The 27,130-nt window shown below is 35.8% G+C and overlaps 2 protein-coding genes across 2 annotated transcripts in view; one reads left to right on the top strand and one right to left on the bottom strand.

Annotated features, from left to right (window-relative positions):
* LOC135197152 (uridine-cytidine kinase-like) overlaps positions 1 to 17,816 on the bottom strand; it is a 44,447-nt gene extending 26,631 nt beyond the window's left edge. Inside the window, exons 1-4 of the mRNA XM_064224126.1 lie at positions 17,442 to 17,816; positions 9,548 to 9,682; positions 9,191 to 9,279; positions 6,697 to 6,712 (exon numbers count right to left, since the gene is read on the bottom strand). Of these exons, the coding sequence (XP_064080196.1) occupies positions 6,697 to 6,712; positions 9,191 to 9,279; positions 9,548 to 9,682; positions 17,442 to 17,780 (579 nt within the window). The 5' untranslated portion in view covers positions 17,781 to 17,816. The remainder of the gene's footprint in view (positions 1 to 6,696; positions 6,713 to 9,190; positions 9,280 to 9,547; positions 9,683 to 17,441) is intronic.
* The window catches only part of LOC135197158 (uridine-cytidine kinase 2-like), a 162,650-nt gene that overhangs the window by 95,494 nt on the left and 40,026 nt on the right, over positions 1 to 27,130 (top strand).

Raw genomic sequence — 27,130 nt, 5'->3', positions numbered from 1 at the left:
TCTTGTGACTAATTCATCTTGTTGCTTTCAACATTGAATCCTCCCTGTGGATGGTGGGAAGGCGTTTAACACTAGACAACAGTCTAAATCTTGTCACGTGTCGGGTTATACAGCAACAAGTTGCCATCTGTCGCATGCCAAACAGTTGCGTGCTACATGTTACCTTCTGTTGAACTGGTGGAAACACACTTGGCGTATGTGACAATGTAGCATGCCACATTGCCAAAATGTTGCCTCGGTGGAATGCAAACTTCAGACATCTTGAAAACACCAAACCAGGGAAACCCCATTCATACTGTAGATCTTCACAGATATCCAAGTGAAGGAACCATTCCCAAGGCACTGACAATACAAGATCTGTTGTGCCTCAATAACCGACAAGTTGAGGAACTTTGATCATGCCCTTCCTAATCACAGACAGCAATGGCGGAGAAGTAGGCCATAATCCTATTGCAATAACTTAACACAACGTCAAGGAGTTTAACTGACATAACTTCTAGCCAAAGAGGAACTGCAAATCAAGAATGTCAGTCACAGGAAATGTAAAATACAAAAAGCCCAACCAATTTTGAAAATAGTATGACAACTGACAATGCAACACACAGATGAATTCCTGGGGGGCTGATGAGAATCTAAAATAGAGAATTGTATACAGGGAATTGAGGACTGATGGGCAGAGAAGTACAAAGGAACAGGGCACATAAGAACATGAACATATGCAGGGAAGGAGATGCAGAGCTGAGAGGCCTCCCTGGAAGAAACTTGAGTGACACAGATGAGGACACAGCACTACTGAAAATGAAGAGGTAAGCAATCCAAACCATCAAGTGTGGCCTGATGCATAAATCAGATAAGTTTTTTTTTTTCCAAAATGTTACCAAAAGAGGGTGAAGCACAAGAATAACACTCAAACTTACACCGTTTGTCTGCAATGCCTAAGAATTCACAAGGAGCAACCACTATCAGGGGAAAATTCAACATTAATATGTAATAATAAATAACCTATGCAAATATCGTGAACAGAGCAAAAACATCATTCAAGTATTATTAAAAAAACAAATAAACCATTGTAGGTACAAAAATGAAAGTTCTCTGAAAGGCTATGCTTGGCTAAATAATAAAAACTATATAGAGCTATTCAAGGAAAAAATTGCTTTACTACCAAAAAAGCATTGTCAAATGATAATCTTGGTAATACAACAGGAAAAGCATTGTCAATGATAATCTTGGTAATACAACAGGAAAACAGTCATGTATGAATCTTTGTGTAAAAAAAAAACTTTTTGAACAGTAATGAGACAAGTACATACTAACAGTGATAGGTTCCTAACGAAAGACACCAACCAAAATAAAACTCTCACTGAACCACTGTGATCTACAATGGTAAAATTATGCATGTGAAATGCCTTAGTGTACGAGAGCATAAAAAACAAAGATGTGTAGAGTGTGGGACGAAATAGTCAATAACTAGGAAAGAACTTGACGCAGATTCTGGAAAGCAGAGCATATATACAAAGTTGTTAAGAGCCAAACAAAAGTATGAGAGACGGTAGTTGGCACACTTTGTTATGTGAGCTGGGCATGTGTGGTGTGATTTTCCTTCAAACTGTAAGACTGCATAGGTGGTTTCATTCTGTCCTGAGAAAGGAAAATAGGATAGATTGGCTTTATATAACAAACCAGCTTCCATCAATATTCTAAGGAACAACTTGGGAATTGTAAGCTATATACAACTACAATCTTTAAAACATTAATATCAAAATATCAACAATATATAACCACAGTCTTTAAAACATTAATAATAGAAGTTTGTGGTAACTCTCCAACACCTTCACTCGACACTTTTGAAAGTTACATTCAGATTAACATTCTTAAAATTGAACTTCATTTCAGTAATAGAAGTAAATCACTTAATACTTCCATTAGGATGCCTCATACAGTAGTATATGAAAGGTACTGTATTTGTATTCCTGTCAGAACAACTTAAAATTACAAATTTTTACGAAACTACATTATTTCCAGTTATCATTCTTCAACGTGACTCTCCAAATTCCATGCCATTGAGCAATGCACTATATAAAAATTTGTATGATATTTCCACGTGCTTTATATAGCAAAAATCTAGCCATGCAATATCCCCTCTCCCTATAAACCTATAAAACCAGAATGTAAGCTACATAAAAACAATCATGAGAACCTCAACAATATAAAATAAAAATAAATGCAATGCATGATACAAAGAAAAAAGCATTTTACCATGGAATGTCACTGCAGGACTTTTCAAGTCAGATATCTTTACATGTACAGTGGGGTCCCATATTCGCGTTCTCCGGATTCGCACTCACGCATTCGTGGATTTCTCTCCGGACGATATCTACCCCTTCTTTGTGGGGAATTCTCCTATTCGCAATATTTTTTCTATGAGAAATATCCTCAAATTCCTTTTTTTTTTTTAAATAAATTTCATCATAAAATACCAAATTTGTAACTAATTTGTATTTTTCATAACTAACAAACCTGAGGTCTTAACATTAGGATTTACTAGCGCCAAGCTGGAAACTGGTAGAATTAAAATTACAATTGTGAGATCCAGGGACTAATGGTGGGTTTTTTCTTGAATTTTAACTAACAAAACAGCAGTTTTCAGCATTTTTATAGGGGTTCCAACTATTCATGTGGGGAGGGGGGGGTCTGGTACAAATCCTACGTGAATACGGGGGGACCACTGAACTGCTACAAATTATAATGGGATGACTTACCTGTGTTACTAAACTCGGGCAATTCTTCATAAGAAAGAGGGTTCAACTATAAATGGATTACTTTGGTAAACTTTGACTCTGCCTTACAAGACAACAATTTACTGAAGAGCTTCACAAAAATCACCCTGAATTTCTACAGCGCCTCACTCATATTTAGGTCCATATCTAAAACAAAAGGTTCTTTCACGATCAACACTTCCCAATTTTTCTACATAATTACCAATTGAGAAGTTATACTGTATCTTTGTTTGTGTGATATTTGCTTCCACAAAATCAAGAGTACATTATGACAGAGGCTAGGTTTGTGTCGTACAGACCAGTGAAACAAACTATACAGTTTCATCAATTTAATAAAGCTGGATGTATAAACATATGGCACCTAATGTTTAAGAAGCCATGCATCTTCCCAGGAAAGTTTTATATTTTTTAAAAATATAACCTATTTTAAATGTAATTTAAATTTTTCCTGACACAAATTATATATATATATGTATTAAGTTTTTGTGGTACATATTGGTGAATTTCTGGCCGATAGCAGCCGATACTTTTGTCATTAGTATAGGAATTTAAAATCCTTCTAGGGTGGCATAATATTGATTTTCTGTGCCACTTTTCATTTCTAGAAATGAAATTTATAATTTTAACTTAGTCTCAGATGGTCTTTCAGTATGAGTTGGAACTTGCAAAGGGATTAGTGCTTTTTTTTTTAGTTGAATGTTTTGTTGATGTATACTGAGAAACAACAAAACTCTGGTCCTTTCGTAGTATTATTTTTATTTGTGTACCATTATCTCATTTTTCTTTGGGATTACTTAATAAAAAAAATACTAGTATGTATTGTAATGAGGCAAAGGATAAACCCCTCCATTACCAGAATATTTCATAATCTAAATGAAAGTCTGTTAACTGTTTCTAGCCAATATATAAATTGAAACTCAGAATAAAAGTATATGTTAGTGATTTCAGATTGCTCGTCACCGCAATGAATTTTAGTAAGCACTACGTACCTAGATTGTTGAAAAAGCTGGTATCGGCCAAAAAATTTGGTATCATATATATACTATACATACATAATATATATATATATATATATATATATATATATATATATATATATATATATATATATATATATATATATATATATATACACAACTACTATCCGACTTACAACCTGCTCGACATACGACCACTCGTACTTACAACCTTACTTCAGACAGTTGACCATTGAGTTACTTGGCACTGCGCCATCTCATGAGAACTCTCATCACTCATGCAGCATCAGTTTGAGTTACCCTGCCCTATCTGCAGCATCATTTGGTATTAACTGTACTGTAGACTGAATTGCAAACAAATTTACGTAAGAATCGACTTTTGACATGCATGCAAAAACCTAACCCCATTGTAACTCAATGCCTGATTGGTACGTAATATATACTATTACATAAATGATTAAAAGATTGAAAAAATAAGATCTTGTCACATTAACATTACAGTAACCTAAGTAGGCACTTATATAGCAAAGGTTTGATAGTATACCCATACCCAGTACGTTGGCCACTTTCTAAGGCTCGACTTACATCCATTCTGACTTACAACCAGTGGGTCGGAACCAAACTTGGTTGTAAGTAGGATAGTACCTGTATATACACATGTATAAATATACATATATATATATATATATATATATATATATAGATATTATATTATATATATGATATATTATATATACAATATATATATATAATATATACAAGGCAGTCCCCGGGTTGTTACGACGGGGGTTCCGTTCTTGAGACGTGGCGTAAGCCGAAAATCGTCCAGTAAGCCGGAACGACGCTTGGAAATATGTCTTAAACTAATAAAAAGTTTATAAAAACCTTACTTGTAATCCTTTGGCGGTTACACTACATGTTGTTTCCTGTAGTTTTATGTACAAACCTGGAGTTATTTCATAAAAGAATGCTGGTTCTTGAAGGTAAAAACTATTGTAATCCTCTGGTGACACTACATTCTTGAAGTTTTATGTACAACCTGGAGTGATTTTGCAAAATCTTGAGGGCTACAAGAACAGCTGATTACTATTTATGTATCATATAGACTAATTAAAGTAAATGTATCTTTAAATAGGCTTATATATTAGTATCAACAAAACATTTCCTGCCATGAGTCAGAGGCCGTTTAATGAAACGAACACTTCCCTGTCCTATCTGTTCAGAAAATAAACGTTACGTCAATCCCCGAGACCATTGTTGCCAAAGCGTCTCTCTCTCTCTCTCTCTGATCAAATTACATTGGAAACTTGACATACGATTGCCCTAATATACGAATGTTTTGAGATATAACAGAAAATTTGCGAAAATACAAGCTTTGATATACAACGAAATATTTGAGATACGATTTTGCGATGAGTGTTAGTTGTATAGGCGACCGATAAATGGCGTTCAGTCTGTTTGTTTGTTGGTGCTGCATGTTAACACGTCGTTGTTTAGTTCGTTGTATTTGCGCCTATTTTTCGTGTTATTTTGTCTATTTTATTATTAACCATGGGTCTCAAAGCTAAAGACAAAGCAGGTGATAAGAAAAAACCCAAGAAAATTATTTCGATGGAAGCAAATCATGAAATTATAGCAAAGCATGAACGTGGCGTTCGTATCGTCGATTTGGCAAACGAGTATGGTCGAAATCCTTCTACAATATCCACGATCATCAAGCAGAAGGAAGCTATAAAAACCCCCGAGACCATTGTTGCCAAAGCGTCTCTCTCTCTCTCTCTCTCTCCTCTCCTCTCTCTCTCGTCCTTCTCTCTCTCTCTCTCTGATCAAATTACGTACTGGATAATGTCTCTCTTTGGATACTTCGATTTTGCCAAATATTGAGGGCTACAAGAACAGTTGATTACTATTTACGTATCATATAGACTAATTAAAGTAAACGTATCTTTAAATAGGCTTATATTATTAGTATCAACAAAACATTTACTGGCATGAGTCAGAGGCCGTTTAACGAAACGAACACTTCTCTGTCCTTAACTCGGAGCGTCGGAAGACGCCTCTCTCTCTCTCTCTCTCTCTCTCTCTCTCTCTGATCAAATTACTGGATAATGTCTCTCTTTGGATACTTGGAATTTGCGTTGTAATCTAACCAGAAACTTCGTTTTGTTATTATTACTGGAAACAAGCAATGATTTTTTTCATTATTTGCGCTTTTGGACTGTTATATGTAAACTAGTATGTATTCCATTCGCTCGGAAACTAGTTCCGCATATGAGGCGTCACTAAAAAACATAGAAAAATACAACATAAAAAGTGTCGAAAATCATCATAATCTCAAAATTTTTGATGTAATCTAACCAGAAACTTATTTTTATTAATATACTGTGCTAAACTATAAAGGATTTTTATCATAGTATGCGTTTTTTAAAAGCGTCGTTAACTCGGAGCGTCGGAAGATGCCTCTCTCTCTCTCTCTCTCTCTCTCTGATCAAATTACTGGATAATGTCTCTCTTTGGATACTTGGAATTTGCGTTGTAATCTAACCAGAAACTCATTTTGTTATTATTACCGGAAACAAGCAATGATTTTTTTCATTATTTGCGCTTTTGGACTGTTATATGTAAACTAGTATGTATTCATTCGCTCGGAAACTAGTTCCGCATATGAGGCGTCACTAAAAAACATAGAAAAATACAACATAAAAAGTGTCGAAAATCATCATAATCTCAAAATTTTTGTGTAAATCTAACCAGAAACTTATTTTTTTTTATTAATATACTGTGCTAAACTATAAAGAATTTTTATCATAGTATGGCGTTTTTTAAAAGCGTCGTAACTCCGAGCGTCGGAAGCGTCAGCGTCGTAACCTCGGAACAAGCGTCGTAACCCAAGACGGATTTTTCCATTGAATATTTAAGAAAAAGCGTCGTAACCTCGGAACGTCGTAAGCCGGAACCGTTGTAACCCGGGGACCGCCTGTATATATATATATATATAATAATAATATATAATATAATATATAATAATAATATATATATATATATATATATATATATATAATATATATATATATATATATATATACACACACAATGATAACAATAAAAATTTGCACGTAAACCTGGTAAGCAACAAATCTGGAAATACAGCAATGCCTTGAGATACAAGCAGCCCATCATACAAATTTTTTTTTGCGATACGAGCTGCGACTTGGTGCATATTTTTGTTCAAGATAAAAGTGGAATTCCGAGATATGAACGACTGAGTCATGCTTTGGGAGGCTGCGCTAGTTGGCGCACAGGTCCAGCTTCAGCACAACCAGCACTTTTTAATGAAACTTGTTTGTCACATTTACTTAACATTTCAAAGGCAGGCAAAAGCAAACCCATCTTCTAGTTAAATAAGTTTAAAAATAGCAAACGAGATTGAAGAAAGTATTTTTTTAATGTTATACATACGATATTAAGAAATTTATAAAGTGTTATTACATAGGTATTAGGGTAAAATATGTGACTCTGACGCTGTTCTATGCCGAAAATATAGTTAAATGATTGCAAATTTAGCTATGGATGTGTCAAATTATAGATGTTCATGCTTTTATGTTTAAAATATGTATGAAAATGTATCATGTATAGGGTATTTCTATTTCTGCATAGAAATATGATACAAAGGCAGCTTTTGAAACTCCCCTTCACGTTATCAAATACCATGTTCTTTCATGTTCATTCTTGTAAGCCGCCGTCTGTCGCTCTTCCAAAAATGTTGAGTTATAAAAAGTGCAAATTTAGCGATCGATATGTCGATTTTATAAATGTACATGCTTTTATGTTTAAAATGTATGAAAATGTATTATGTATAGGGTATTTTTATTTCTGTGCAGAAATAAGATACTAAGGCAGCTTTTTGAAACTGCCCTTAACGTTATCAAATACTATGTTTTTTCGTGTTCATTCTTGTAAGTCGTCACCTGCCGCTCTCCCAAAAAAAAAAAAAAAAAAAAAAAAAAAAAAAAAAAAAAAAAAAAAAAAAAAAAAACAAAAAAAAAAAAAAAAAAAAAAAAAAAAAAAAAAAAAAAAAAAAAAAGTGTGCAAATTTAGCGATCGATGTGTCGATTTTATAAATGTTCATGCTATTATGTTTAAAATGTGTATGGAAATATATTCGGTTAGGTACATGTATTTTTATTTTGTACATAAATATCATACAAATTAAGGCAACTTTTGTAACTACCCCCCACGTTGTCAGAGGATGTTTTTTCATGTTCGTTCTTGTCTGCCACTTCCAAAAAATGCATGGTGTTAACTGGTCTAGAATTTCGAAAGAAGGTGTGCGATGGCGGCCAGGAACGGAACCCCTGCCGTTAACCGAGGGCCGCCTATATTCATTACGAGGTAGAGTGAATTGGATATTAAAGGACATTTGTAGCTTAATGCCGCGCGCACACACACACACACACACACACCCATCATACATACATACATATCAGACATACATACAATATATATATATATATATTATATAATATATATATATATAGTATGTATTATATATATATATATATATATATATATATATATATATTATATATATATATATATCTATATCTATATCTATATTTATATACACACTACATACATACATACATACATACATACATATAATATATATATAATATATATATATATATATATATATATATATATATATATATATATATATATATATATAATATATATATATATATATATATATATCTATATCTATATCTATATATATAGTACACACATACATACACTCTACTGATAACAACCATCACAAATTTGCATGTAAATCTGGGAAGCAACGAATCAAATTATTTCCAGTAAAAAAAAAAAAAAAAAAAAAAATTGTATAAGCAAATATTAAGCAAGGAATAACTTTAGGTTCTTTCTTCTGTTCTTTGAGGAGCTGAGTTACACTAGGATTCACACAAATTAAGGACTATAACCGCCTCCAGAATTTGAAATCTGCCTCAAGTCCAACTTTCAAGACCTTCAACCATCAAGGAAGAATCCTAGTGTCTCTCAAAACACAAACACGATAAAAGATAAATACAGACCACTGTATATACATAACACTGTTTTATGGTAAGTTAGACAATTACTGAATACCACTCCATATGGAGGACCTTTTAAAATAAATTACAAATGATTACTTATTCAGCAAGAGCGCAAGTCATGACTGCAAAATATCCCAAGAAAATTTTGTGCACACTATTTCAATCCAAACATCAATTGCATGGTACTATGTACTACTAAACAAAACTGCAAAAAACTTTTCCCATGATATAAAACCAAATATAGTAAATGAGAATGGCCTGTCAACATTATTATGGCATAAATAACATTCACTCTAACACTTACCGAGAGTTTTGTGACAAAGTCATAATTTGGTATCTTACATATCTTCCATCCAATATCTGACGGAGCGTTTTCAAAATGAGCTCATTATCGAAAGCATCGGGATGATCAAAATTGAAGAGGCCCTGGAAAATGCATTAAGCATGTAAAATCATAAACGCTTCCATGGTATTATTACTCATGCCAAAAAAAGGCCAGTCTTCTACAGAATAAGTTGCTCTGATTTGAACTCAACTTCAGCCATAAATAAATACGTAACAGCTCAAGCATTTTGAGTGCAATGACAACCCTAACTATCAAGTGCAACACCAAGTTAATCGTTTTCAAAATACATACAGAACTACAAATCACACTCTGCTCTATAGTAGTTGGCTTAAACTTGTAGTTGCTTACTTTGAGGGCCTTGGAAGACTCTTCTGGCGTGAGCGGACGATAAAATGAATCTTGTGAAATGCATACCACCCTTCTTTGTGAGTGTTCTATGTCATCCTGTCCCAGTTTTTCCATGATGCGTTTGCATACTGTCGACTGTAAGGAAAAATGCAATGAATAAATAGAAAAATTAGCATTCTTTTTGCTACAATTTTATTTAGTTCCAATTCTAGAAAAGAATTACATGTATGTACACTACATTGGCATACATACTAAAATAATATAAAAGACTACTTATAAGGCAGAGCCCAAGTGGGGAAAAAATGGGGCTTTCCACACTATAGTTTTGCTACCAAACCAAATTATTACAGACTTTGTAAATGGCAAAAAATTTTGATGTCTAACATATAGCCAAAAGGAACATCTGTATTATATCACCTTTAGAAAAATTATGAAAATGATGACACAACACTATTCTGATGTGTAGTATCATATTGTGGTTCATATGGCCTGCCACATTTTGGTGCAAATACTCTTCTAATATATCCAGTGAGGATAAATAGCTAAGGCTATTTTTTTGCTTTTTACTTTTTTACTATTTTACAGCACAAGTCTAAAGCGTCATAGTTTTGAATTCCAGATTCAATACACCGAATCATAATACATTATGTATTTCACTTAAAGAAGCTACAAAATTGAAATTCTCTTCTTTCCCAGAGAAGGCTTGACATTCCTGTGGCAGAGAACCTTAATCTATAAACAATATATGAACATTCCCTTGGCAAAGAAACTATAATCTATAAACAATACATTGATTATCACAAATGTTTTTACTTGACACATTGTCAGCGCTCTGACTTACTTATTGCAATATTGAATAACAATAACCTTTAACATTCAGAGCTGGTGTGAATTTCACAGAATGCCTCTTGATCTGAAAGGATACATTATAAACTCTTTCATACCTTTTAAGTTTCTGTTCATTTCAAACCTCTTAACTCCAAACACAGAAGTGCATACTATGCCACCAGCTTCTTATCTTCTTTTCTCACAGTAGGTGTGAAGTGTGAAATCTGAATAACTAAAACTAATACTAATTCTATAATGCAATATTCTGCAATCCTACTATGGTACTCTTCATTTCCTTGCTTCCCTTGCCACTTGACTCAACTCATCCTATCATCAGCAATTAGATTTACTCCTGCATACCTAAGATGAATCTAATATGATGTATATATCTGTTTAAATTATTTGTAGCTGAAACCAATGGAACCTATGCCTTGCTTACATTGACAAATCTCTCTATATTTTTTCTCATCTGTAACTGGGTGTAATATGGAATAGAAATATCAGAAGCCTAAAAATAAAATAGGTAATACCCTAAGCCTAAAAATAAAATACCTAGGTGATGCCCGAAGCTTAAAAAATAAAATAGGTAATACAGCACTGTTCACTTAAAATAACAATTTTGTTTGAATTCACTCATATCAAAGTAATGTAATAAAGGAAGCCAATTTGAAGTGATATGCTGCAAGCAGCAAACCAGTAATTTATATCCTGAAAGAGAGCACTTCATTGATCAAATTTTCATCAGCAGTAAGCTGTTCTACAAAAAAAAGGGCCATCTAAATATAAACAGGCTGTTAGAAGTTTTTTTCTAGTATACCTTCCTTCATTAAAAGCAACTCAAGTCTTCAATAATCTCCCTTCAAATTTAATACACTCACACACACGCAGTTTTACCTACACCGATACTTGTTTAAAGTTCCTTCACTCTTGTTGTTATTGGCCCTTAAGTACAAGATTTTGCCTAATATAATTTGATCACAGAACTGTTAACCAGAAGCACTTGAAGACCAGAAAATGTGCAAGAAAGGTGCCTAATGTTGACAGGCTTTACTTCATTGTTTTTTTTTTTTTTTTTTTTTTTTTTTTTTAATCATAAATATCTTGTATTCAGATGTACGGTAATAATTTCTCCCTAGAACCTTCTTTATAATTAGTTTTTCAGATTACTGGGGGCAAAATGATTAGAGTGAGTCATACAAAACAATCAGAAAAGTGGGGCAAAATGATTAGAGTGAGTCATACAAAACAATCACAAAAATGATCATCAGAGGTGTAGCACATCAACCCGACAAGTAAAACTAGATAACCCTTGCTTATTGTAAGGTTCTACTTGTAAATTATTAAATCCTAGGTATAACATTCACACAACACAGAACACTTGCCACAAGTGAGCCACATCCGCACCCAAAGCACCATCACCATGTGAACAATATATATCACACGGAATCCGTGCAACACATGAGGGTCATCCACAGAAGACAGCACAGAGTAGTAAAAAATTGCTTATATACATATACTTGCATACATCTTTCTAAAACCGACAGCAGGCCGGCTTCACCTATACTATATACAGTGGTCCCCCCGTATTCGCGGGGGATGCGTACCAGACCCCCCCGTGAATAGTTAGAATCCGCGAATGTTTGGAACCCCTATGAAAATGCTAAAAAGAGCCTATTTTGTTAGTTAAAACTCAAGAAAAACCCACTAAAAATTTTCATACTTGGTTTTTTAATAGTTTTATCACAAAAAGTGCATTTTATGATGAAATTCATCAAAAAAACCAGGAATTTGTGGATATTTATCATAGAAAAATACCGCGAATGCGCGAATTTTCCGCAAATAATGCAGGGAAACGTTCCCCAGAGAAATCCGCGAATGTGTGAGTCCGCGAATCTGGAGAACGCGAATACGGGGGGTCCACTGTATATGTGTACAGTCAACCCACGGTATTTGCGGGGATGTGTACCACAACCAATGCACCCCCCCAATAGCTAATATCCACGAATACTTAAATATTTTTTAAAATGCTTAGAACTGCCTATTTTGTTGGTTAAAAAAACTTAGAAATGCTTACACCTGAGTAATTTAATAATTTTATCAAAAAAAGGTGCATTTAGTCATGAAAAGAAATAGGCTGAAGTCAACTGAAAGTGTATATACATATATACATACATACATACATGCATATATATAATATATTATATATATAGATATTAATATATTATATATCATATATATAGTGGTACCTCGAGATACGAAATTAATCCGTTCCGAGGCGGCCTTCGTATCACGAGTTTTTCATATCTTGAACCGCATTTTACATGTAAAATACCTAATCCGTTCCAAGCCCTACAAAAACACCCCAGTAAATTGTATTTCCAGGCCTACAACATATGTTCTAGGGTTACAACGCCGATCCGACGGAAGAAATATGACTCCAAAAAGGCAAAATACTGTACATACTTGAGTAATATTCAACTGCATGTAATGTTCAATCCCATTTTTACTGCATATATTAGGACTTTAGCATTTGTCCCTTAGCAAAAGCCTAGCCTATGTTAGCAGTTGCTACTGTAGCCTAGTTTATGATTCTGACATCTAAACCTAAGAAGCTAAAAGCTTAGAATATGCCAATAAAATGTATAAATAATCAGTATGTACTCATTTCAAATAATTATTAATTAATCATGAACTATAATATACAAAAAAAAAAAAAAAAAAAAAAAAAAAAAAAAAAAAACAAAAAAAAAAAAAAAAAAAAAAAAAAAAAAAAAAAAAAAAAAAAAAAAAAAAAAAAAAAAAACTTCCAATCGTTTGTTTACATTCAGCTCTTACGAGTACCGAACGATTGCCAAGCAATCACTTTTCCTAGGACACAGTAAGCCACAAATTTTCATTAGTATCTCTCTTAAACTAACGAAACTACCAAACAGTATAATAACCATTCATTTCTATTCTTTATTCCATCTTTACCTAACGGAGATACCGAGTTACTGACAACTATAATGAAACATATACGTAACGTAATATTAAAACAGAAGAAGAATTCTAGAAAATACGTATTTGTTGGCTTCGATGATAGCAGTCAGATTTATTTTATATTTTATGATATCTAATTCACAATTTTTTTTATTAAATGTAGTATTGCATGTACTCATTTCATATAATTATTAAGTAACCATTAACAAAAAAAAAAAAAAAAAAAAAAAAAAAAAAAAATCCAACACTTACGAGTACCGAACGATCGCCAAGCAATCACTTTTCCTAGTACACAGTAAGCCATAAATTTTCATTATCTGTCTAACTACTGAAACTACCAAACAGTATAATAACCATTCATTTCTATTCTTTATTCTATCTTTACCTAATTTTTTTTTTTTATTAAATGTATTGCATGAATAAGTTTTTCAATTTACAGCATCCTTTTACCAATAGAATAGTACATAGAGCACAAGGGGTAGATGCTGACCAATAGGAGAGCAGGATCTTATGGGGTGACTAGCATCAGGAACCAATGGGAGAGCGGGAGGATGGTGGAGAGTTTACTCAGTTGGCGGGGCGCGAGTTTTAAAATTGTTCTCGGTGGTCTGGGCGAATCTCGGGACTTTACAGCAACCACCTTTCGTAACTTGAACTATTTTTGTATGTAGAGCCAAAAAAATCTTCATATTTGCTTTTGTATCTCGAGATTTTCGTAAGTTGAGCCTTTCTTATGTCGAGGTACCACTGTATATAATATGTACATGTATATAATATATTGTATATATATATATATATAATATACTATATATATATATCTATATAGAGAGAGAGAGAGAGAGAGAGAGAGAGAGGAGAGAGAGAGAGAGAGAGGAGAGAGAGAGACGAGAGAGAGAGAGAGGAGAGAGAGAAAGGAGAGAGAGAGAGAGAGAGAGAGATGAGATGAGAGGGAAGAAAAACATGAAGGAACATTTCTGCTTAAGAGATCAAACAGGAGGGTAACTCCAATTTATCCATAAACATCTTCACTTCCAAATTTCAGATCCAGGCAAATAAATGCATACAGTTCAATACATTGTCTGACCAACGGTTGAGGTTTGTCTTGACATTTTCAAATAAATGTTTTTTGAAATATTACTGCCATAAGCTATTAATCACTGCATAGTGAGCAGTAACTGATAAGATATAAAGTAAAAGTTCCAGTTCCAGCTGGAAATAGTAGGAACCATGTTCCAGCGCATCTCTAGTATTTTCGGCCACTGAAGCTTATCCTACTTTAATTTGCTTTTATATTATCATTGCATTCACTGTGATTGATTTTATGCTTTCACAATCCCTTTTATTGAGTGCCAGAACTGCATGACAACAAACAAATATGAAATACAAGTTTGCCAAATTATACTAGGTAGTATGTATGCTCAGCAGGCATATAGGGTTTCAGCTTAGGTAGCAATACTTTTTGTGTTGGGTAAGTGTCATGATTTGCTTTAGGCAGATCCTATAGAAATTTCAGCAAATATTCTCAATTTTTAGCAAACTTCATAACAACTATTCATAGTCTGCAACTGAATGCAGGGGTTGACATAGGGTAAACAACCGCGTCGACTGGCTAACTCACAAACTAGTGCGCTTCGGCCACCCTCCGAAAAAGTACTTTTAACACTTCCTGACACCGTAGATGGTCATCAGTCATGAGTTGTTGCTGGTGATAAAAGGAGCTCAAGACCTCTACTCTCATTTCGAAGTAAGTACTTTCTCCAAAGTTAGAAATTAAGGCCATACTTTAAGATTTAAACAGAGGGTAAGGAAAAGGGTGGCCAACGCAGTGCCCACAACCCCAAAACGCTTTCGAAGTTTTTACTTACAACTTCAAATATTTCAAAGATTGACGCCATCTCGATGTTTGCGGAGTCGCTCGTGTCAACAAACTTCCCATTTCCTGTGCTAAATCCGCACACCACTTATACCCATAGACGCTGGGGCACTTTTCATCACAACAATCTTAACCCCAACCTCTTACCAGCACTTATTCGTACTTATTCAAGGGGACTACGGCATTCTTTGCGGCGTTTTGCATTCTTTAATTGTTTATCAGTTGTCAATTGGTATGTGTTTACCCTCCAAACTGGGTATATATATAAGACTTAAACAAAACCGGGGAAATAAAGTGAAATTAGCATATCTATTTGTAGTACATGCATATATACATACAACATCAATTTTATCATTACTGCATTACTATGACAACTAAAATTCATGGAAACAGTTTGTAAATGCATCGGCGTATGTGTGAAGCACCAATACATTGGCAACGATGAGTCTTTTTTTCCGTCGCCTGCTCGTACTTTAGAAATATCTATAATTTTTCGAGGTTAATTTGGTTGCAAAAAAGGGATAATAGACATGAATTAAATAAACATTTTGAAGTAAAGTTAAACCAAATAATGAGTAAAGTAAACAATTAAGGGAATAAAGCTTTGCACCTCATAAACATGTAGTAGTCGTCTGCTGCTCGTAACTGTGTTTGCGGAGTGAGTGCTTAGGAACCAGGAACAGCAACATGGTTATAGTGCAATGTGGAGTGAATTAAGACCAAAATGTGTATAATTACAATCAAATAAGCACTGTGGAGTTTAAGTTGTGATAGCAGTAAGGATAAAACCACCGATTACAAGGTAAAAATGAATTCAGTTCAAACCATGACCCCGGGAATAAGAAGTTTCATACTTTCACTAATATAGGCAACAAAATGTTGTTTTATTGTGCTGATTAAAACTAAAGTCTTGAGTAAGATCAGTAAACATTACATATATACGCTAACATTGTTCAAATGAGTGCTGGGAAGGGTGGGAAAGCTGGTGGATTGTCTGTGGTTAGACCGGCCAGCCACACAATTGCTGCCATATTGGATTTCAAAACTGCCTTGAAAACATATTTTACGAAGAGCTAAAATGCTTATTTTAGTTCGTATGGGGCTTTCATATAACACATTATGTTGACGAAACTTCAATCTTTTGAATGGTATGCTTAAAGTTGTAATTGTATTCTTGTTTCACCAATTAAATATCGAGTGGATAAAGCCTGGCCAGCGCAATGACGATGGATCGTCCACGGTTGTTTACCCTATATCTATATAATATAATATATCAATATAAATATAAATATATATATATATATATATATATATATATATTACTAAAATTTCTTCATGTGGGCTAGACCAGTACCTAGGCTACTATTTGATAACGGTAAGCAAGGCTAAGGTAGATTATATCAGATGGATTACATCATAGGCTACTAGGTATATTACTTTTGGTTCTGTTGACTGGTTACTAGTAATTCCAGTAACATGGTACAATGAGATAGGCTAAAACAATTCTTCAAAAGTGGTCTGCTTGTTCCAACTGCTCAGCATTTTATATATAGTACATAGGTAACCCTCCTAGAAATGGAAGTAGGTCCGTGTCTACCCTATATTGCCTTTGTAGCCTAACAAAAGAACCTTAACCTACATTAGGTTCAAAAGGTAGGCAAGCAGGTTTTCTTACTGGTCCATCTGAATCTAAACTACTGTCATAACAGGACCTGCGCTGCTTTAAACGTGCATACATACTACAAGACCAGCTGGAAATCATGCTACTAGGTATAAGCTACTAAGTAACAAAAGGATCACTTCCAAAATCGACCGTATCCCGTCGGCGTAAAACACGTCGTCACGTAGCCGCAGGATTTCCAATTACAATTGGTAAAACAAGTCAAGTAGCCGCAGGCTTTTCAATTACCTAGCTACCTAATTACAAATGGAGTGCTTTGGTGGCACCGTATTTAACACAAAAGCAACTCTTTCTCGCCACATGACTAAGATCTACACTGACGTATTTGGCAGACAGAGCTCATATATTTGCATGCACGAGACACGCCTGGCTCCTAACTATAGACAAAAAAACGTGGAAAGCAGAGGTCATTGGTGTGGCAATACAAAAATAAACAATTCAAAGGCCCCATTGCCATACAGATTTCGAAGATCTTTGTTTCTGTTTACACTAATCATGCTGCTTTTGCACAAGGATTGCAAGATTCCCATTACCTTTCCAGAGGCCGTGCCACCCGCCACACCTATTAAGAACGGTGTCTTGGGGCCAAACCCATTCGTCACGCCATTGTGAAGTCTGTTCAGGTCTTCGGTCTTGTGCGTGGACATAATCCGGATGCGGTTGGGGCCTCGGTTGCAATGTAACTGAGCGACAGCAGCCGCCGAGAACGAGATGCCACGGCTGTCCCTACATCTTTTGCCATACAAAGTTGTACTTGCTTCTTGTCCGAAGATCTTCCTATTCAGATAAGGAGATAACGACGAATAATATTGTCTGTTTGTAGATAATGTCACAATACTATAAAATCTATGAGAAACTCGGTGGGAAATCATGATAAAACGAACCCACGTGCTCTACTGCCAGCAATAATTCACTTACGAAAAGTGTTCTACCCATCTCGATCGATATGCATGTACCTCTTTTAAGATGTCTACAACTCCCTTCATTACCATTGAAGAAGAGTAGGATTTCTTATTTCGGAAACGAAAGCAAAATGGTGTAATGGACCACAAAGTACTTCCGTTTGTACATTCCCACGTAAAAATATTGCCAAGCGATTCATGTTAGCCGGGTTGTTTTGTGTCAACATGCTTATCTGTCAAAGGCTATCTCTAGTGTTATTTCCGAACAACATGTTAAGCAATTCTGATACGTTCTCTTTTCCATTATAAAAATGTATTTTGTGATTTGCATAAATTTGTAAATGCATAACTGCATTACATCAAACTGACTAAAATCGCAGAAAGATGTTTTAACTTAATTACGTCATACGCGCGATTATTATGTAGCATTCTGGAGACTGGAAAGCAAATAATATTCGCTGGTAAAATCGTTTACCTTCTTCAACGACGTCAAGAACTAGTAAATGATAATGAAGTTTTAAATTCTGACTGATTTCATGTTAACGAGACATGTTTTAAAATCTGATTCTGACCTTTAAGCAGTTTCGACGTCGAAGACCATAGGGTTCATACACTCTGTTCTCGATAGACCGGAAGCAACTCGTCAAGTTTAGGGGCCGTTGCAAAGCCAAAGGGTCACCTCAACCTGATTGTAGCTAAATTTTAGGTAAAATAAGAGAGATAACCATTAAAACTCCTAATATTATCAAAATATTATGTCAGGAAATGCGAAAGCGAGTTTATAGAATTGGAAAATAATGGTTATCTTTTTTATGCTCAAGAAGTCACGCAAGCATCCGAGTATGTAGTACTGCACTGTGACTCATCATCGCCGTTCGGTTATTTCTAGTTTTTCTGGTCCATAATAGTCTTTTAGAGCACGAATAACGCTTGACCTATTTCCAGTGAGTTCACTGAACGGCTAATGATGATAATGACGATGTGAAAGCAATTATTATATTTATTAATCGCTTGTCACGTCTGCAATGGTCATTGTTGGCGTAAATATGTCCTTTCCTGACAACATTTTGAACTAAAAAGAAGGAAAGTCCTGATCAGAAATATGCAAACTTGACTCTTTTTGGAAGTTCGGTAAATGTCATAACCACTAGTTTAACAAGCATGATGACCCTGGTTCGAATCCTTAGAAAAGATAGATTAAATCAGCAACATGCCACTGTTGACACAAGCACTGAATTATGCACCCAAAGGTAGTAGATTATGGTGGGCTGCAATCATGACGAAAAAGGCATCTAATTAGCAATCTCATCAAAACTTTTTTACATCATCCTCCCTAACAGAAAAAGGAGTTTGGCTGAAGAAATTTATATATATATATATATATATATATATATATATATATATATATATATATATATATATATATATGTGTGTGTGTGTGTGTGTGTGTGTGTGTGTGTGTGTGTGTGTGTGTGTGTGTGTGTGTGTGTGTGTGAAACAGGAGATAGTTCCCAAGAAAAGAACAAACATCAGCCACGGTCAATTTCACACAAGACTGCTGAATCACGAATTAATTCCCATCATTCTCTAGAAAACTTCCACAACATTGGATGCTAGATTAAGAGTGCTGAACCTTGGTGGCTGAACACCCTACACGCATTCATTACTGACATTCTCTCTCTCTCTCTCTACACATATATGGTATATAATATATATAATATATACTGCTTCAAGTGGTATATATGTAATAAGACACAAGAAACGATATTATTTTCATTCAGCACCAACAGATTTTCGTGCTGCCACATGCCAACCTTCAAAATGGAAAAAAAATAGAAAGCCTTCGGGATGCAAGATCCGGATGTGAATCAAACTCCAAACAGGATCTATAGCAAATCTAATAACCTGTCCACGCTCTCGATAGAAATTCAACAAAAACTAATAGTCACTTTTGGTGATACCTTGTGGAGAGACACAAACTTACTGTGTGTAAAACCTTAGTCCCTATAATGCCCTAGTCAGCGTAGCGTCATCAAAATTTCTAAGGAGGTAATACAACCAATTCTTTCTCGAGTGCTGGCGGGATGAACTAAACACCGGGTCCAGTCCAGTTGCCAGGCTGCTTAAGACTTGATATGGCTTTTGCTCTCACAGAAAATCAAAACGAGTTAGACGAGAACCGTCTTATATTTTTATTCTTTTAAGCGCAGTACAAAATTCTTATTCTTATTCAGTCACAGTATTCGAGTTTCGTGTAAAAAGTAATTCGTGAAAACATGCTATAGAAGCCCGTGCATGTTTGCCAAAGAGGTCAACACTGGTTCTAGTTTTAATATAAAAAAAAAAACCCTCGGACGGAGCATTTTGATAAAGTTGACTGCTAGATAATTTCAGTGCCGACAGAATAGGGTGGTCCTTATGATACTTACTAGGGTCCTTGATGGTCCTTAGGACACTTACTCAGGTCCTTGATAAGGAAACATCACTCTTCATGATTGTACGACCCCTCTCAGGGTTCCAAACATAGAAACACCACTTCTCTTGATTCTGAGACCACAACGCAGCTCCACAGTAGAAAAACATCTCCTCTCGATCGTAAAATTCTTGTTAATATATCAAAGAAATGGAGGCATCGCTCTTCTTGATTTCAAGATTTTTGGACTTGGGTCCTTGGACTGAAAGAACCTTCTTGTTAACCGAAGAGTTCAGCGCCCTCACTCCAAACAGCTCAAGTCCACTTGAGACAGTTTAAAATAAACTTTACTTTGTAAAGTGTGGTATTCGTGTTCAGTTGCCTCAGTTGGTCCACCTCTTAACACGAGATTAGTAAGAACATAAGACTCCTCGTCTGTCCATGTCCAGTTTGTCTTTGTTAGTTATCGTTGATTTGGACTTATTTTCTCATTATTCCACGCTATCTATTAATTATTTGCTTACTGCATTGAATTTTACGATTGTGTGTAGTTTCCCTTTTTCTTTTTCGTGTACTTTTATATTTTAATATCCTATTCCTCTTATTTGTTAGGTTTTTTTTTTCATCGAAGACGGAAAAGTACAGAAACACTGGCTGCTATTATAGTATATATATATATAAATATATATATATCTATATATTATATATAGATAATAATATATATATACTATAATAGCAGCCAGTGTTTCTGTACTTCTTCAACTTCGATGAAAAACAAACCTAATAAATAAGAGGAGTAGGATATGAAAATATAAAAGTATACGAAAAGGGAATAGGGAAAATTACACACAATCGCAGTAACTTGAAGTTATCCAATTTTCTCTCTCTCTCTCTCTCTCTCTCTCTCTCTCTCTCTCTCTCTCTCTCTCTCTCTCTCTCTCTCTCTCTCTCGTGTTTAGACTCAAACAACCAATGCTTCCTGACAACATCGCTTCAAGGACGCTATGTTCGAAAGCAGCTCATTTGTCGCCAATGAAAACTGACCCCCAGGATCTACCTACGAGTTTCTTTTGTGCACTGGCGAGTGAGCTTTAACTGCGCCTGACTGAATAGCTGTAATGCCTCCCACCGAAGTTTTGCTCGGAGATAAGAAAGAGCCTTTCATTTGCTCCTCCAGGGATGTTTTCGAACTTTTCGTTCGTTTCATTTCTTTTCCACTCTCGCACGTTTGGGTCTGCTTTGCGCTCGGTATACCCGAGTTTGACAGACTTGTTTATTGTCATTTAACACTTGTCGATTTAACACATCCTTCGCGAATGTGAACTGGGACCCACCTGCACAGATCAAGACCTATTGAACACCAATGAAGCGCCCAAGCACTGGCGCAACAAGATATGATGAACAATTGTCGTGTCCTCGTAACAAGAATTGCCCCTTTTCTGTAAAAGAAAGCTACTGAGATGACTGTTTGTCTGTCCATTGCCCCTTAGATTTTAGTTTCCTGTAAAAGAAAGCTACTGAGATGACTGTTTGTCTGTCCATTGCCCCTTAGATTTTAGTTTTCTGTAAAAGAAAGCTATTGAGATGACTGTTTGTCTGTCCATCCGCACTGCCTCTGTCTACCCTCAGATCTTAAAAACTACCGAGGTTAGAGGGCTGCCAATTGGTATGCTGATCATCCACCCTTCAATTATCAAGCATACCAAATAGCAGACCTCTAGCATCAGTGGCTTTTATTTGATTTAAGGTTAGTTAGACAACGGGTCACCACCGGACCGCGGCTGAAAGTTGGATGGGCCGCGGCTCATAAATTATTATCCGCTGTACATAAAACTCGATCTCACCGAAGAAACTTCAGCACATTTTTTTTTTACTTGATTCTTATTAAAACCACACAGCAACTTTTCTCATTTTTGTTTGGCAATTTAAAACAATCCCTCGGTTTCTGTAGTCTTCTTCTTCTTCTTCTTCTCCACAGGTATTTTTTTTAACGAAGTTCCCGGCATTCTCGCCTCGTCCCGGAGGCCGACGTTCGGAATTTCAAGTCGAACAGGAAACCCGGGAGCGGCCTTCGGACAGCCGGGCAAGGTTGATATGCATTTAATTGGCAGTTTCCAAACGCTTGTAGAATTATGTAAACATGGCTAAGATTGATTTGCATATGTACCAGAGCTATTGTATAGGGGAGCCGAACCATCGCACTTTATTGGTATTTGGAGACTTTTCAAAAGTGAAAAGACAACTCACAGACAAGGAAAGACAAAATAAGGATTGCTATGTCACGAAAAGAGCCTATAGGCCTAATTAGAAATAAAATAAGAGCACTTCGAGAACGGGACTCTCAAAAGAAAGGAGAGAAGAAGAAGGGATGAGAATATATCAAAAGGAACAAAAGGTCTAAAAAAAAAGAAGAGGAATGCCTACGTGACAAACACCTCATCAATATAAATAATACGTCGAAGATGAGCCCTTACGTCAGTATATTCGTCACTCGGCCACACCCTCGAGTCATTACGGCACTTCCAACCAGCCCCTTCCCAACTCAAGCCCCTGGACCGGGCATCCTACTTCCTACGTCCATCCTCCATCAGGGGGGAGTCCCCCTAATCCATATTCCCGGTCCTAACCAGTTCGGCTAGGGGGAGGGGGTGTTCAGGAATACTTGCCTTGGAACATTTACTCAGCCATAAAACCCGACAAAAAAAAAAAAAGAAAAAGAAAAACAACATGACATTAGTTTAGGGACGATGAAATTCCCCAACAGAAAAATGGGGGAATATATAAGACTTATAGTCCTGAAAATTAGGAATTTTGTTAACCTGGGAAGCGCTGGTGGTCAAAGACTAGCATGACACTGCCTCAGTTCAGAAAAGTGAAAGGGAGGAGGGGTCTTTTCTAAGTAAAGTGAAAATTGATGGACAATATTTGGTAATAATTATTCTAGAAACTTCTCTGACTTTTTCGGGTTTCTTGTTATAGAAAAGTGTAATGGTCAAGGATTAAAATAAACAATTTGATGTACCATTAAATAAAGTAAGGCTAAAGAAGTTTAAAATAGTGTAAGGCTAAAGAAGTTTAAAATAGTAAGGGAAAACAAGGGAATTCAGTAAAGAAAAATATAATAGACGGTATGAAAGAGAAAGGGTTAACAAAGTAAAGCTGCATTGTTAAAAGAAAAAAAACACCTCACGCGAATAGTGTAGCGCGCCCACAACTGCGTTGGTCGATTAAACGTTTCGGAACCAGGAACTTTGCAAAGTTCTCACGCTGGAGCGGCAATGAACTTTATTCAGGATATTCCGCTTATCTTATCAACTACTTCCTTAAGGCGTTCCTGCTCCTGTGGAAGCAGCCAAAAGGTCATATAGTCTGCATAGCAACCTTCTGAGAACAGAAAGCAAATATTTGAATTGGCAAGGAACAAGTAACACTCATATTCGTTTTATATGTACTAGCAATTTACCAATCCTTACTAAAAAAAATATTCGTCTGCTGATTCATATAAGTGACTCGCTATTTTTTTTAACTATTATGTCATTAACGTTTACCCTATAGTATTCTCTTCCAAATGATAAGTTATATGCATACAGAAATTATGTATGCTCAATTGGTAAGTTAATTAAGTCTACGGGCAATACCAGCCCCGTTTCACGGACAGAACCAGCCCTGTTACAGGGAATCCCTTCTCACTCCCACCCCTTTCGGAGGGTGCGGGGGGGGGGGGGGGGGGGGGGGGGGGAGGGTTTAGGATGAAACCCCATTATAAACTATCTTAGGGTCTCCACTATAATCCTGCCAGGTTTCATGCCCATTGGACCAGCCGTTTGGCCGTACTTGAATGACAGACCGACGGACAGACATAACGCCCACTTATGTAGTTATATATATATATATATATATATATATATATATATATATATATATATATATATATGTGTGTGTGTGTGTGTGTGTGTGTGTGTGTGTGTGTGTGTGTGTATATTACGCGTGTGCACATATCTTTACTTCTAACTAGAAAGCACACGTGGCGTATGCGATTCGAGGACAATACACTTCTAATTTTCCAGATTTGTTTTCTTATCTTCAAGACTAAAACTCTGAAAGAAAAGATAATAATAATAATAATAATAATAATAATAATAATAATAATAATAATAATAATAATAATAATAATGATAATATAAGCTACAGGTGCTCAATTATTAAAAAATAAATCCCGGAAACCCAACTACCACCCCGCCGCTGTAAGTGCCCTCTGTGCTTGCCCATAACTAAAGTCACCGGCCTGGTGCCCATTATTCCTCCAGGGGTGCCCCGCACACCCCAAACCCATCCCTGGGGGATAGAAATAGATAGAAATAAAAGATTTAGGCCAAAGGCCAAGCGCTGGGACCTATGACGTCATCTTCCACTTAGTGGTTCTCAACCTTTTGGGGGCGGGGTTGTGGGGGGGGGGGGAGGCGTCAATCAGCAATTTCCAGGGGAGGCGCGAACCCTTTGGAAAAATGATAAAAAAAATTCTCTAATTATAGTCGTTATTCTCTTAACAAGAGCGAGGAACCAATATTCAGAAGTTTATGAAAAACTGCAAAACTATCGTCTGATAACGTTACTGTCCTAGAGTCTACTACTCTAGTTAAGACTCGTTGGGCTTCTTACCAGTTTTGTAATCACAGACCTCCCTTCCTATCCCTCGAACCCCCTTCTCTTTCTCATTTTTTAAAAATTTTTCTTGGAATCTGGGAGGGAATTTTACTCATAGATGCAAGGGGGTCGTGAAAGAAAGGACCAATTATAAGAGGGGACGTGGTAATAAAAAAAAGGTTAAGAACCACTGCCTTTAAAGTCATGAATACATGCATGCATCCTTATCACGTTTCTGATTCACTTGTATGTCTGTGGACGGGAATTTCAATCTGCTTCATTTGGGTATTTGTATTATAACAAATAATATGCTTGTATAGCATCTCGTATAAATGTAATAACAAATACTTTTCATCCTATTGTGCGACTGTTTCTTATCGATCAGTATATTATACATAAACTATATATCCGCTTTGTCTTTGTCTTGTCCATTTTCGCTGTAACCCATCTTAAACCTCACAGAAAGTTTAATTCTCTCAATGACAAAACTCATTAACAGCTATGGCAGCATTATTTATGTATATACTTCCCAGTTGTGTTTGCATTTCAGTCCGAAAAATTAAGATAAAAACAAGGCGTGATCCAACCTCCAGCTTACTTGGGACACATACGTTGTAAACATTATATTCCTAAATTTTAACATAGATTAAAACGTGCTAAAATCTACAGTCAAATAGAGCCTTAGTTCACCAACAAAAATTAAAATAAATACGCTATATCTTATTAGAAATCATTGTTCTGTACTGCTTAACATTGTCATTCTAATAAATAAATCATAAACATCCTATCCTAACAATCCTGTATCTTTATACCTCAACGCGAAACACCCTTTTCAGACCCTTTTAGGTTCTACCTTAGACCTTTCCTACACCCCCAACAAGAACAAGAACAATAACAATAACAAAGTCGTTTGTAGGCTTACTCCCCGAGTAAGCGACTAGACAACAACAACAACAACAACAAAGTTATTTTGTAGACTTACTCCTTGTTGTTGAACTCGGCGGGCCTTGAGTGCACTGCTTCCAGACAGAAATCTTGTCGAGTAGGTTTTCGAGAACACGGAATTAGGAACCACAAAGGATGATGATTCATATGATTAAAACGGAAAAGGGAGACTTCCGCATTTATGATAAAAGAAAAATCGGAATAACTTGTCATCGACATTACAGAAAAAAAGTGACGGTTACCAGTTATCGCTCTGACTGAGACAATAGTAGACAAGAATCATAATTATTATGACTGGAGCAACAAACGCCACGTTTATCATTTCCATCTCAGTTTAAATCGCTTATCACGGAGACGGATTTAACGAAACTTCTCGCGAGAACATTAACAATCCTAAAAGAGCTGTTAAACAGGCAATATCTCAACAGCATCTTTCGTCATGCTCCAGACAAACTTGGCGGTAAAAGTGCCCGATACTAGTTGGTAAAGTCAAGTCGTGCAAGTACTAGGCTACTTGCGTTAGCCAGGGTCCAGAGAGCATGTTCTTACGACCTAGGTCTATAAATATACAGACATTGTCCTTGCTCTGGACCAAGGCCTTGCTCTGGACGAACCCTGGCGACGCACGCAAACTCCAAAAGTCATCGAACAAGCAAGTCGCGTTTCATTAAACAGGGTTACAGGGTTCGAAGCATCCTTGGAAAGGCTTCGGTGAAAGTCTACAGAGCGATTTTGCTTGGAAAGGTCGTGGTGTGATACTAGTTTAAAGCTGTATGCACCGCTCGGGTAGTTTGTCTAACTTAGATTACTGTTTATGTAAAATGATTAGATATAAATAGATAATTTAACTTCATTTGTCGTTCATTTATTCTCTTTCATTTCCCTCCTGCCCACTTTATTTTATTTACTTTTTTTCATGGTAGAAGGTTCTTGTTCTGTTAATGACCTTTCAGGCTTGGCCGAAATGTATGTTGGAACTCCTTGGTTCTTCGGCCGGAATATGAGAGTTTTTAAAATGCTTTCTTTTTCTTAGGGTCCAAACAGATGCCTGTTTTCAGAGGTTGTAACTTGTGAACTCACTACATTAATAAGATATCTAAGAAAAAAAAATAATAATTCCGGTTTCTCGTGTGTTCGTATACAGACATGAATGATCGCACTGACTTCTGCTTCTTCTTGTTCGTTCACAATGCAACAATTTTACGGATTTATTTTTAAGGCCACCATATCCAACCATCCCCCTTTCTTTCTTTGTCCTTCTTGGCAGCCACAACTACCGCATTTTCTTCTTTTTTTTCATACGGGATAGAAATAAAAG

This window comes from Macrobrachium nipponense, chromosome 18 (assembly GCF_015104395.2).
Source record: "Macrobrachium nipponense isolate FS-2020 chromosome 18, ASM1510439v2, whole genome shotgun sequence".
Lineage (NCBI taxonomy): Eukaryota > Metazoa > Arthropoda > Malacostraca > Decapoda > Palaemonidae > Macrobrachium > Macrobrachium nipponense.
The sequence above is the reverse complement of the archived record's forward strand: the minus strand, read 5'-3'. Positions and strand labels throughout refer to the sequence as shown.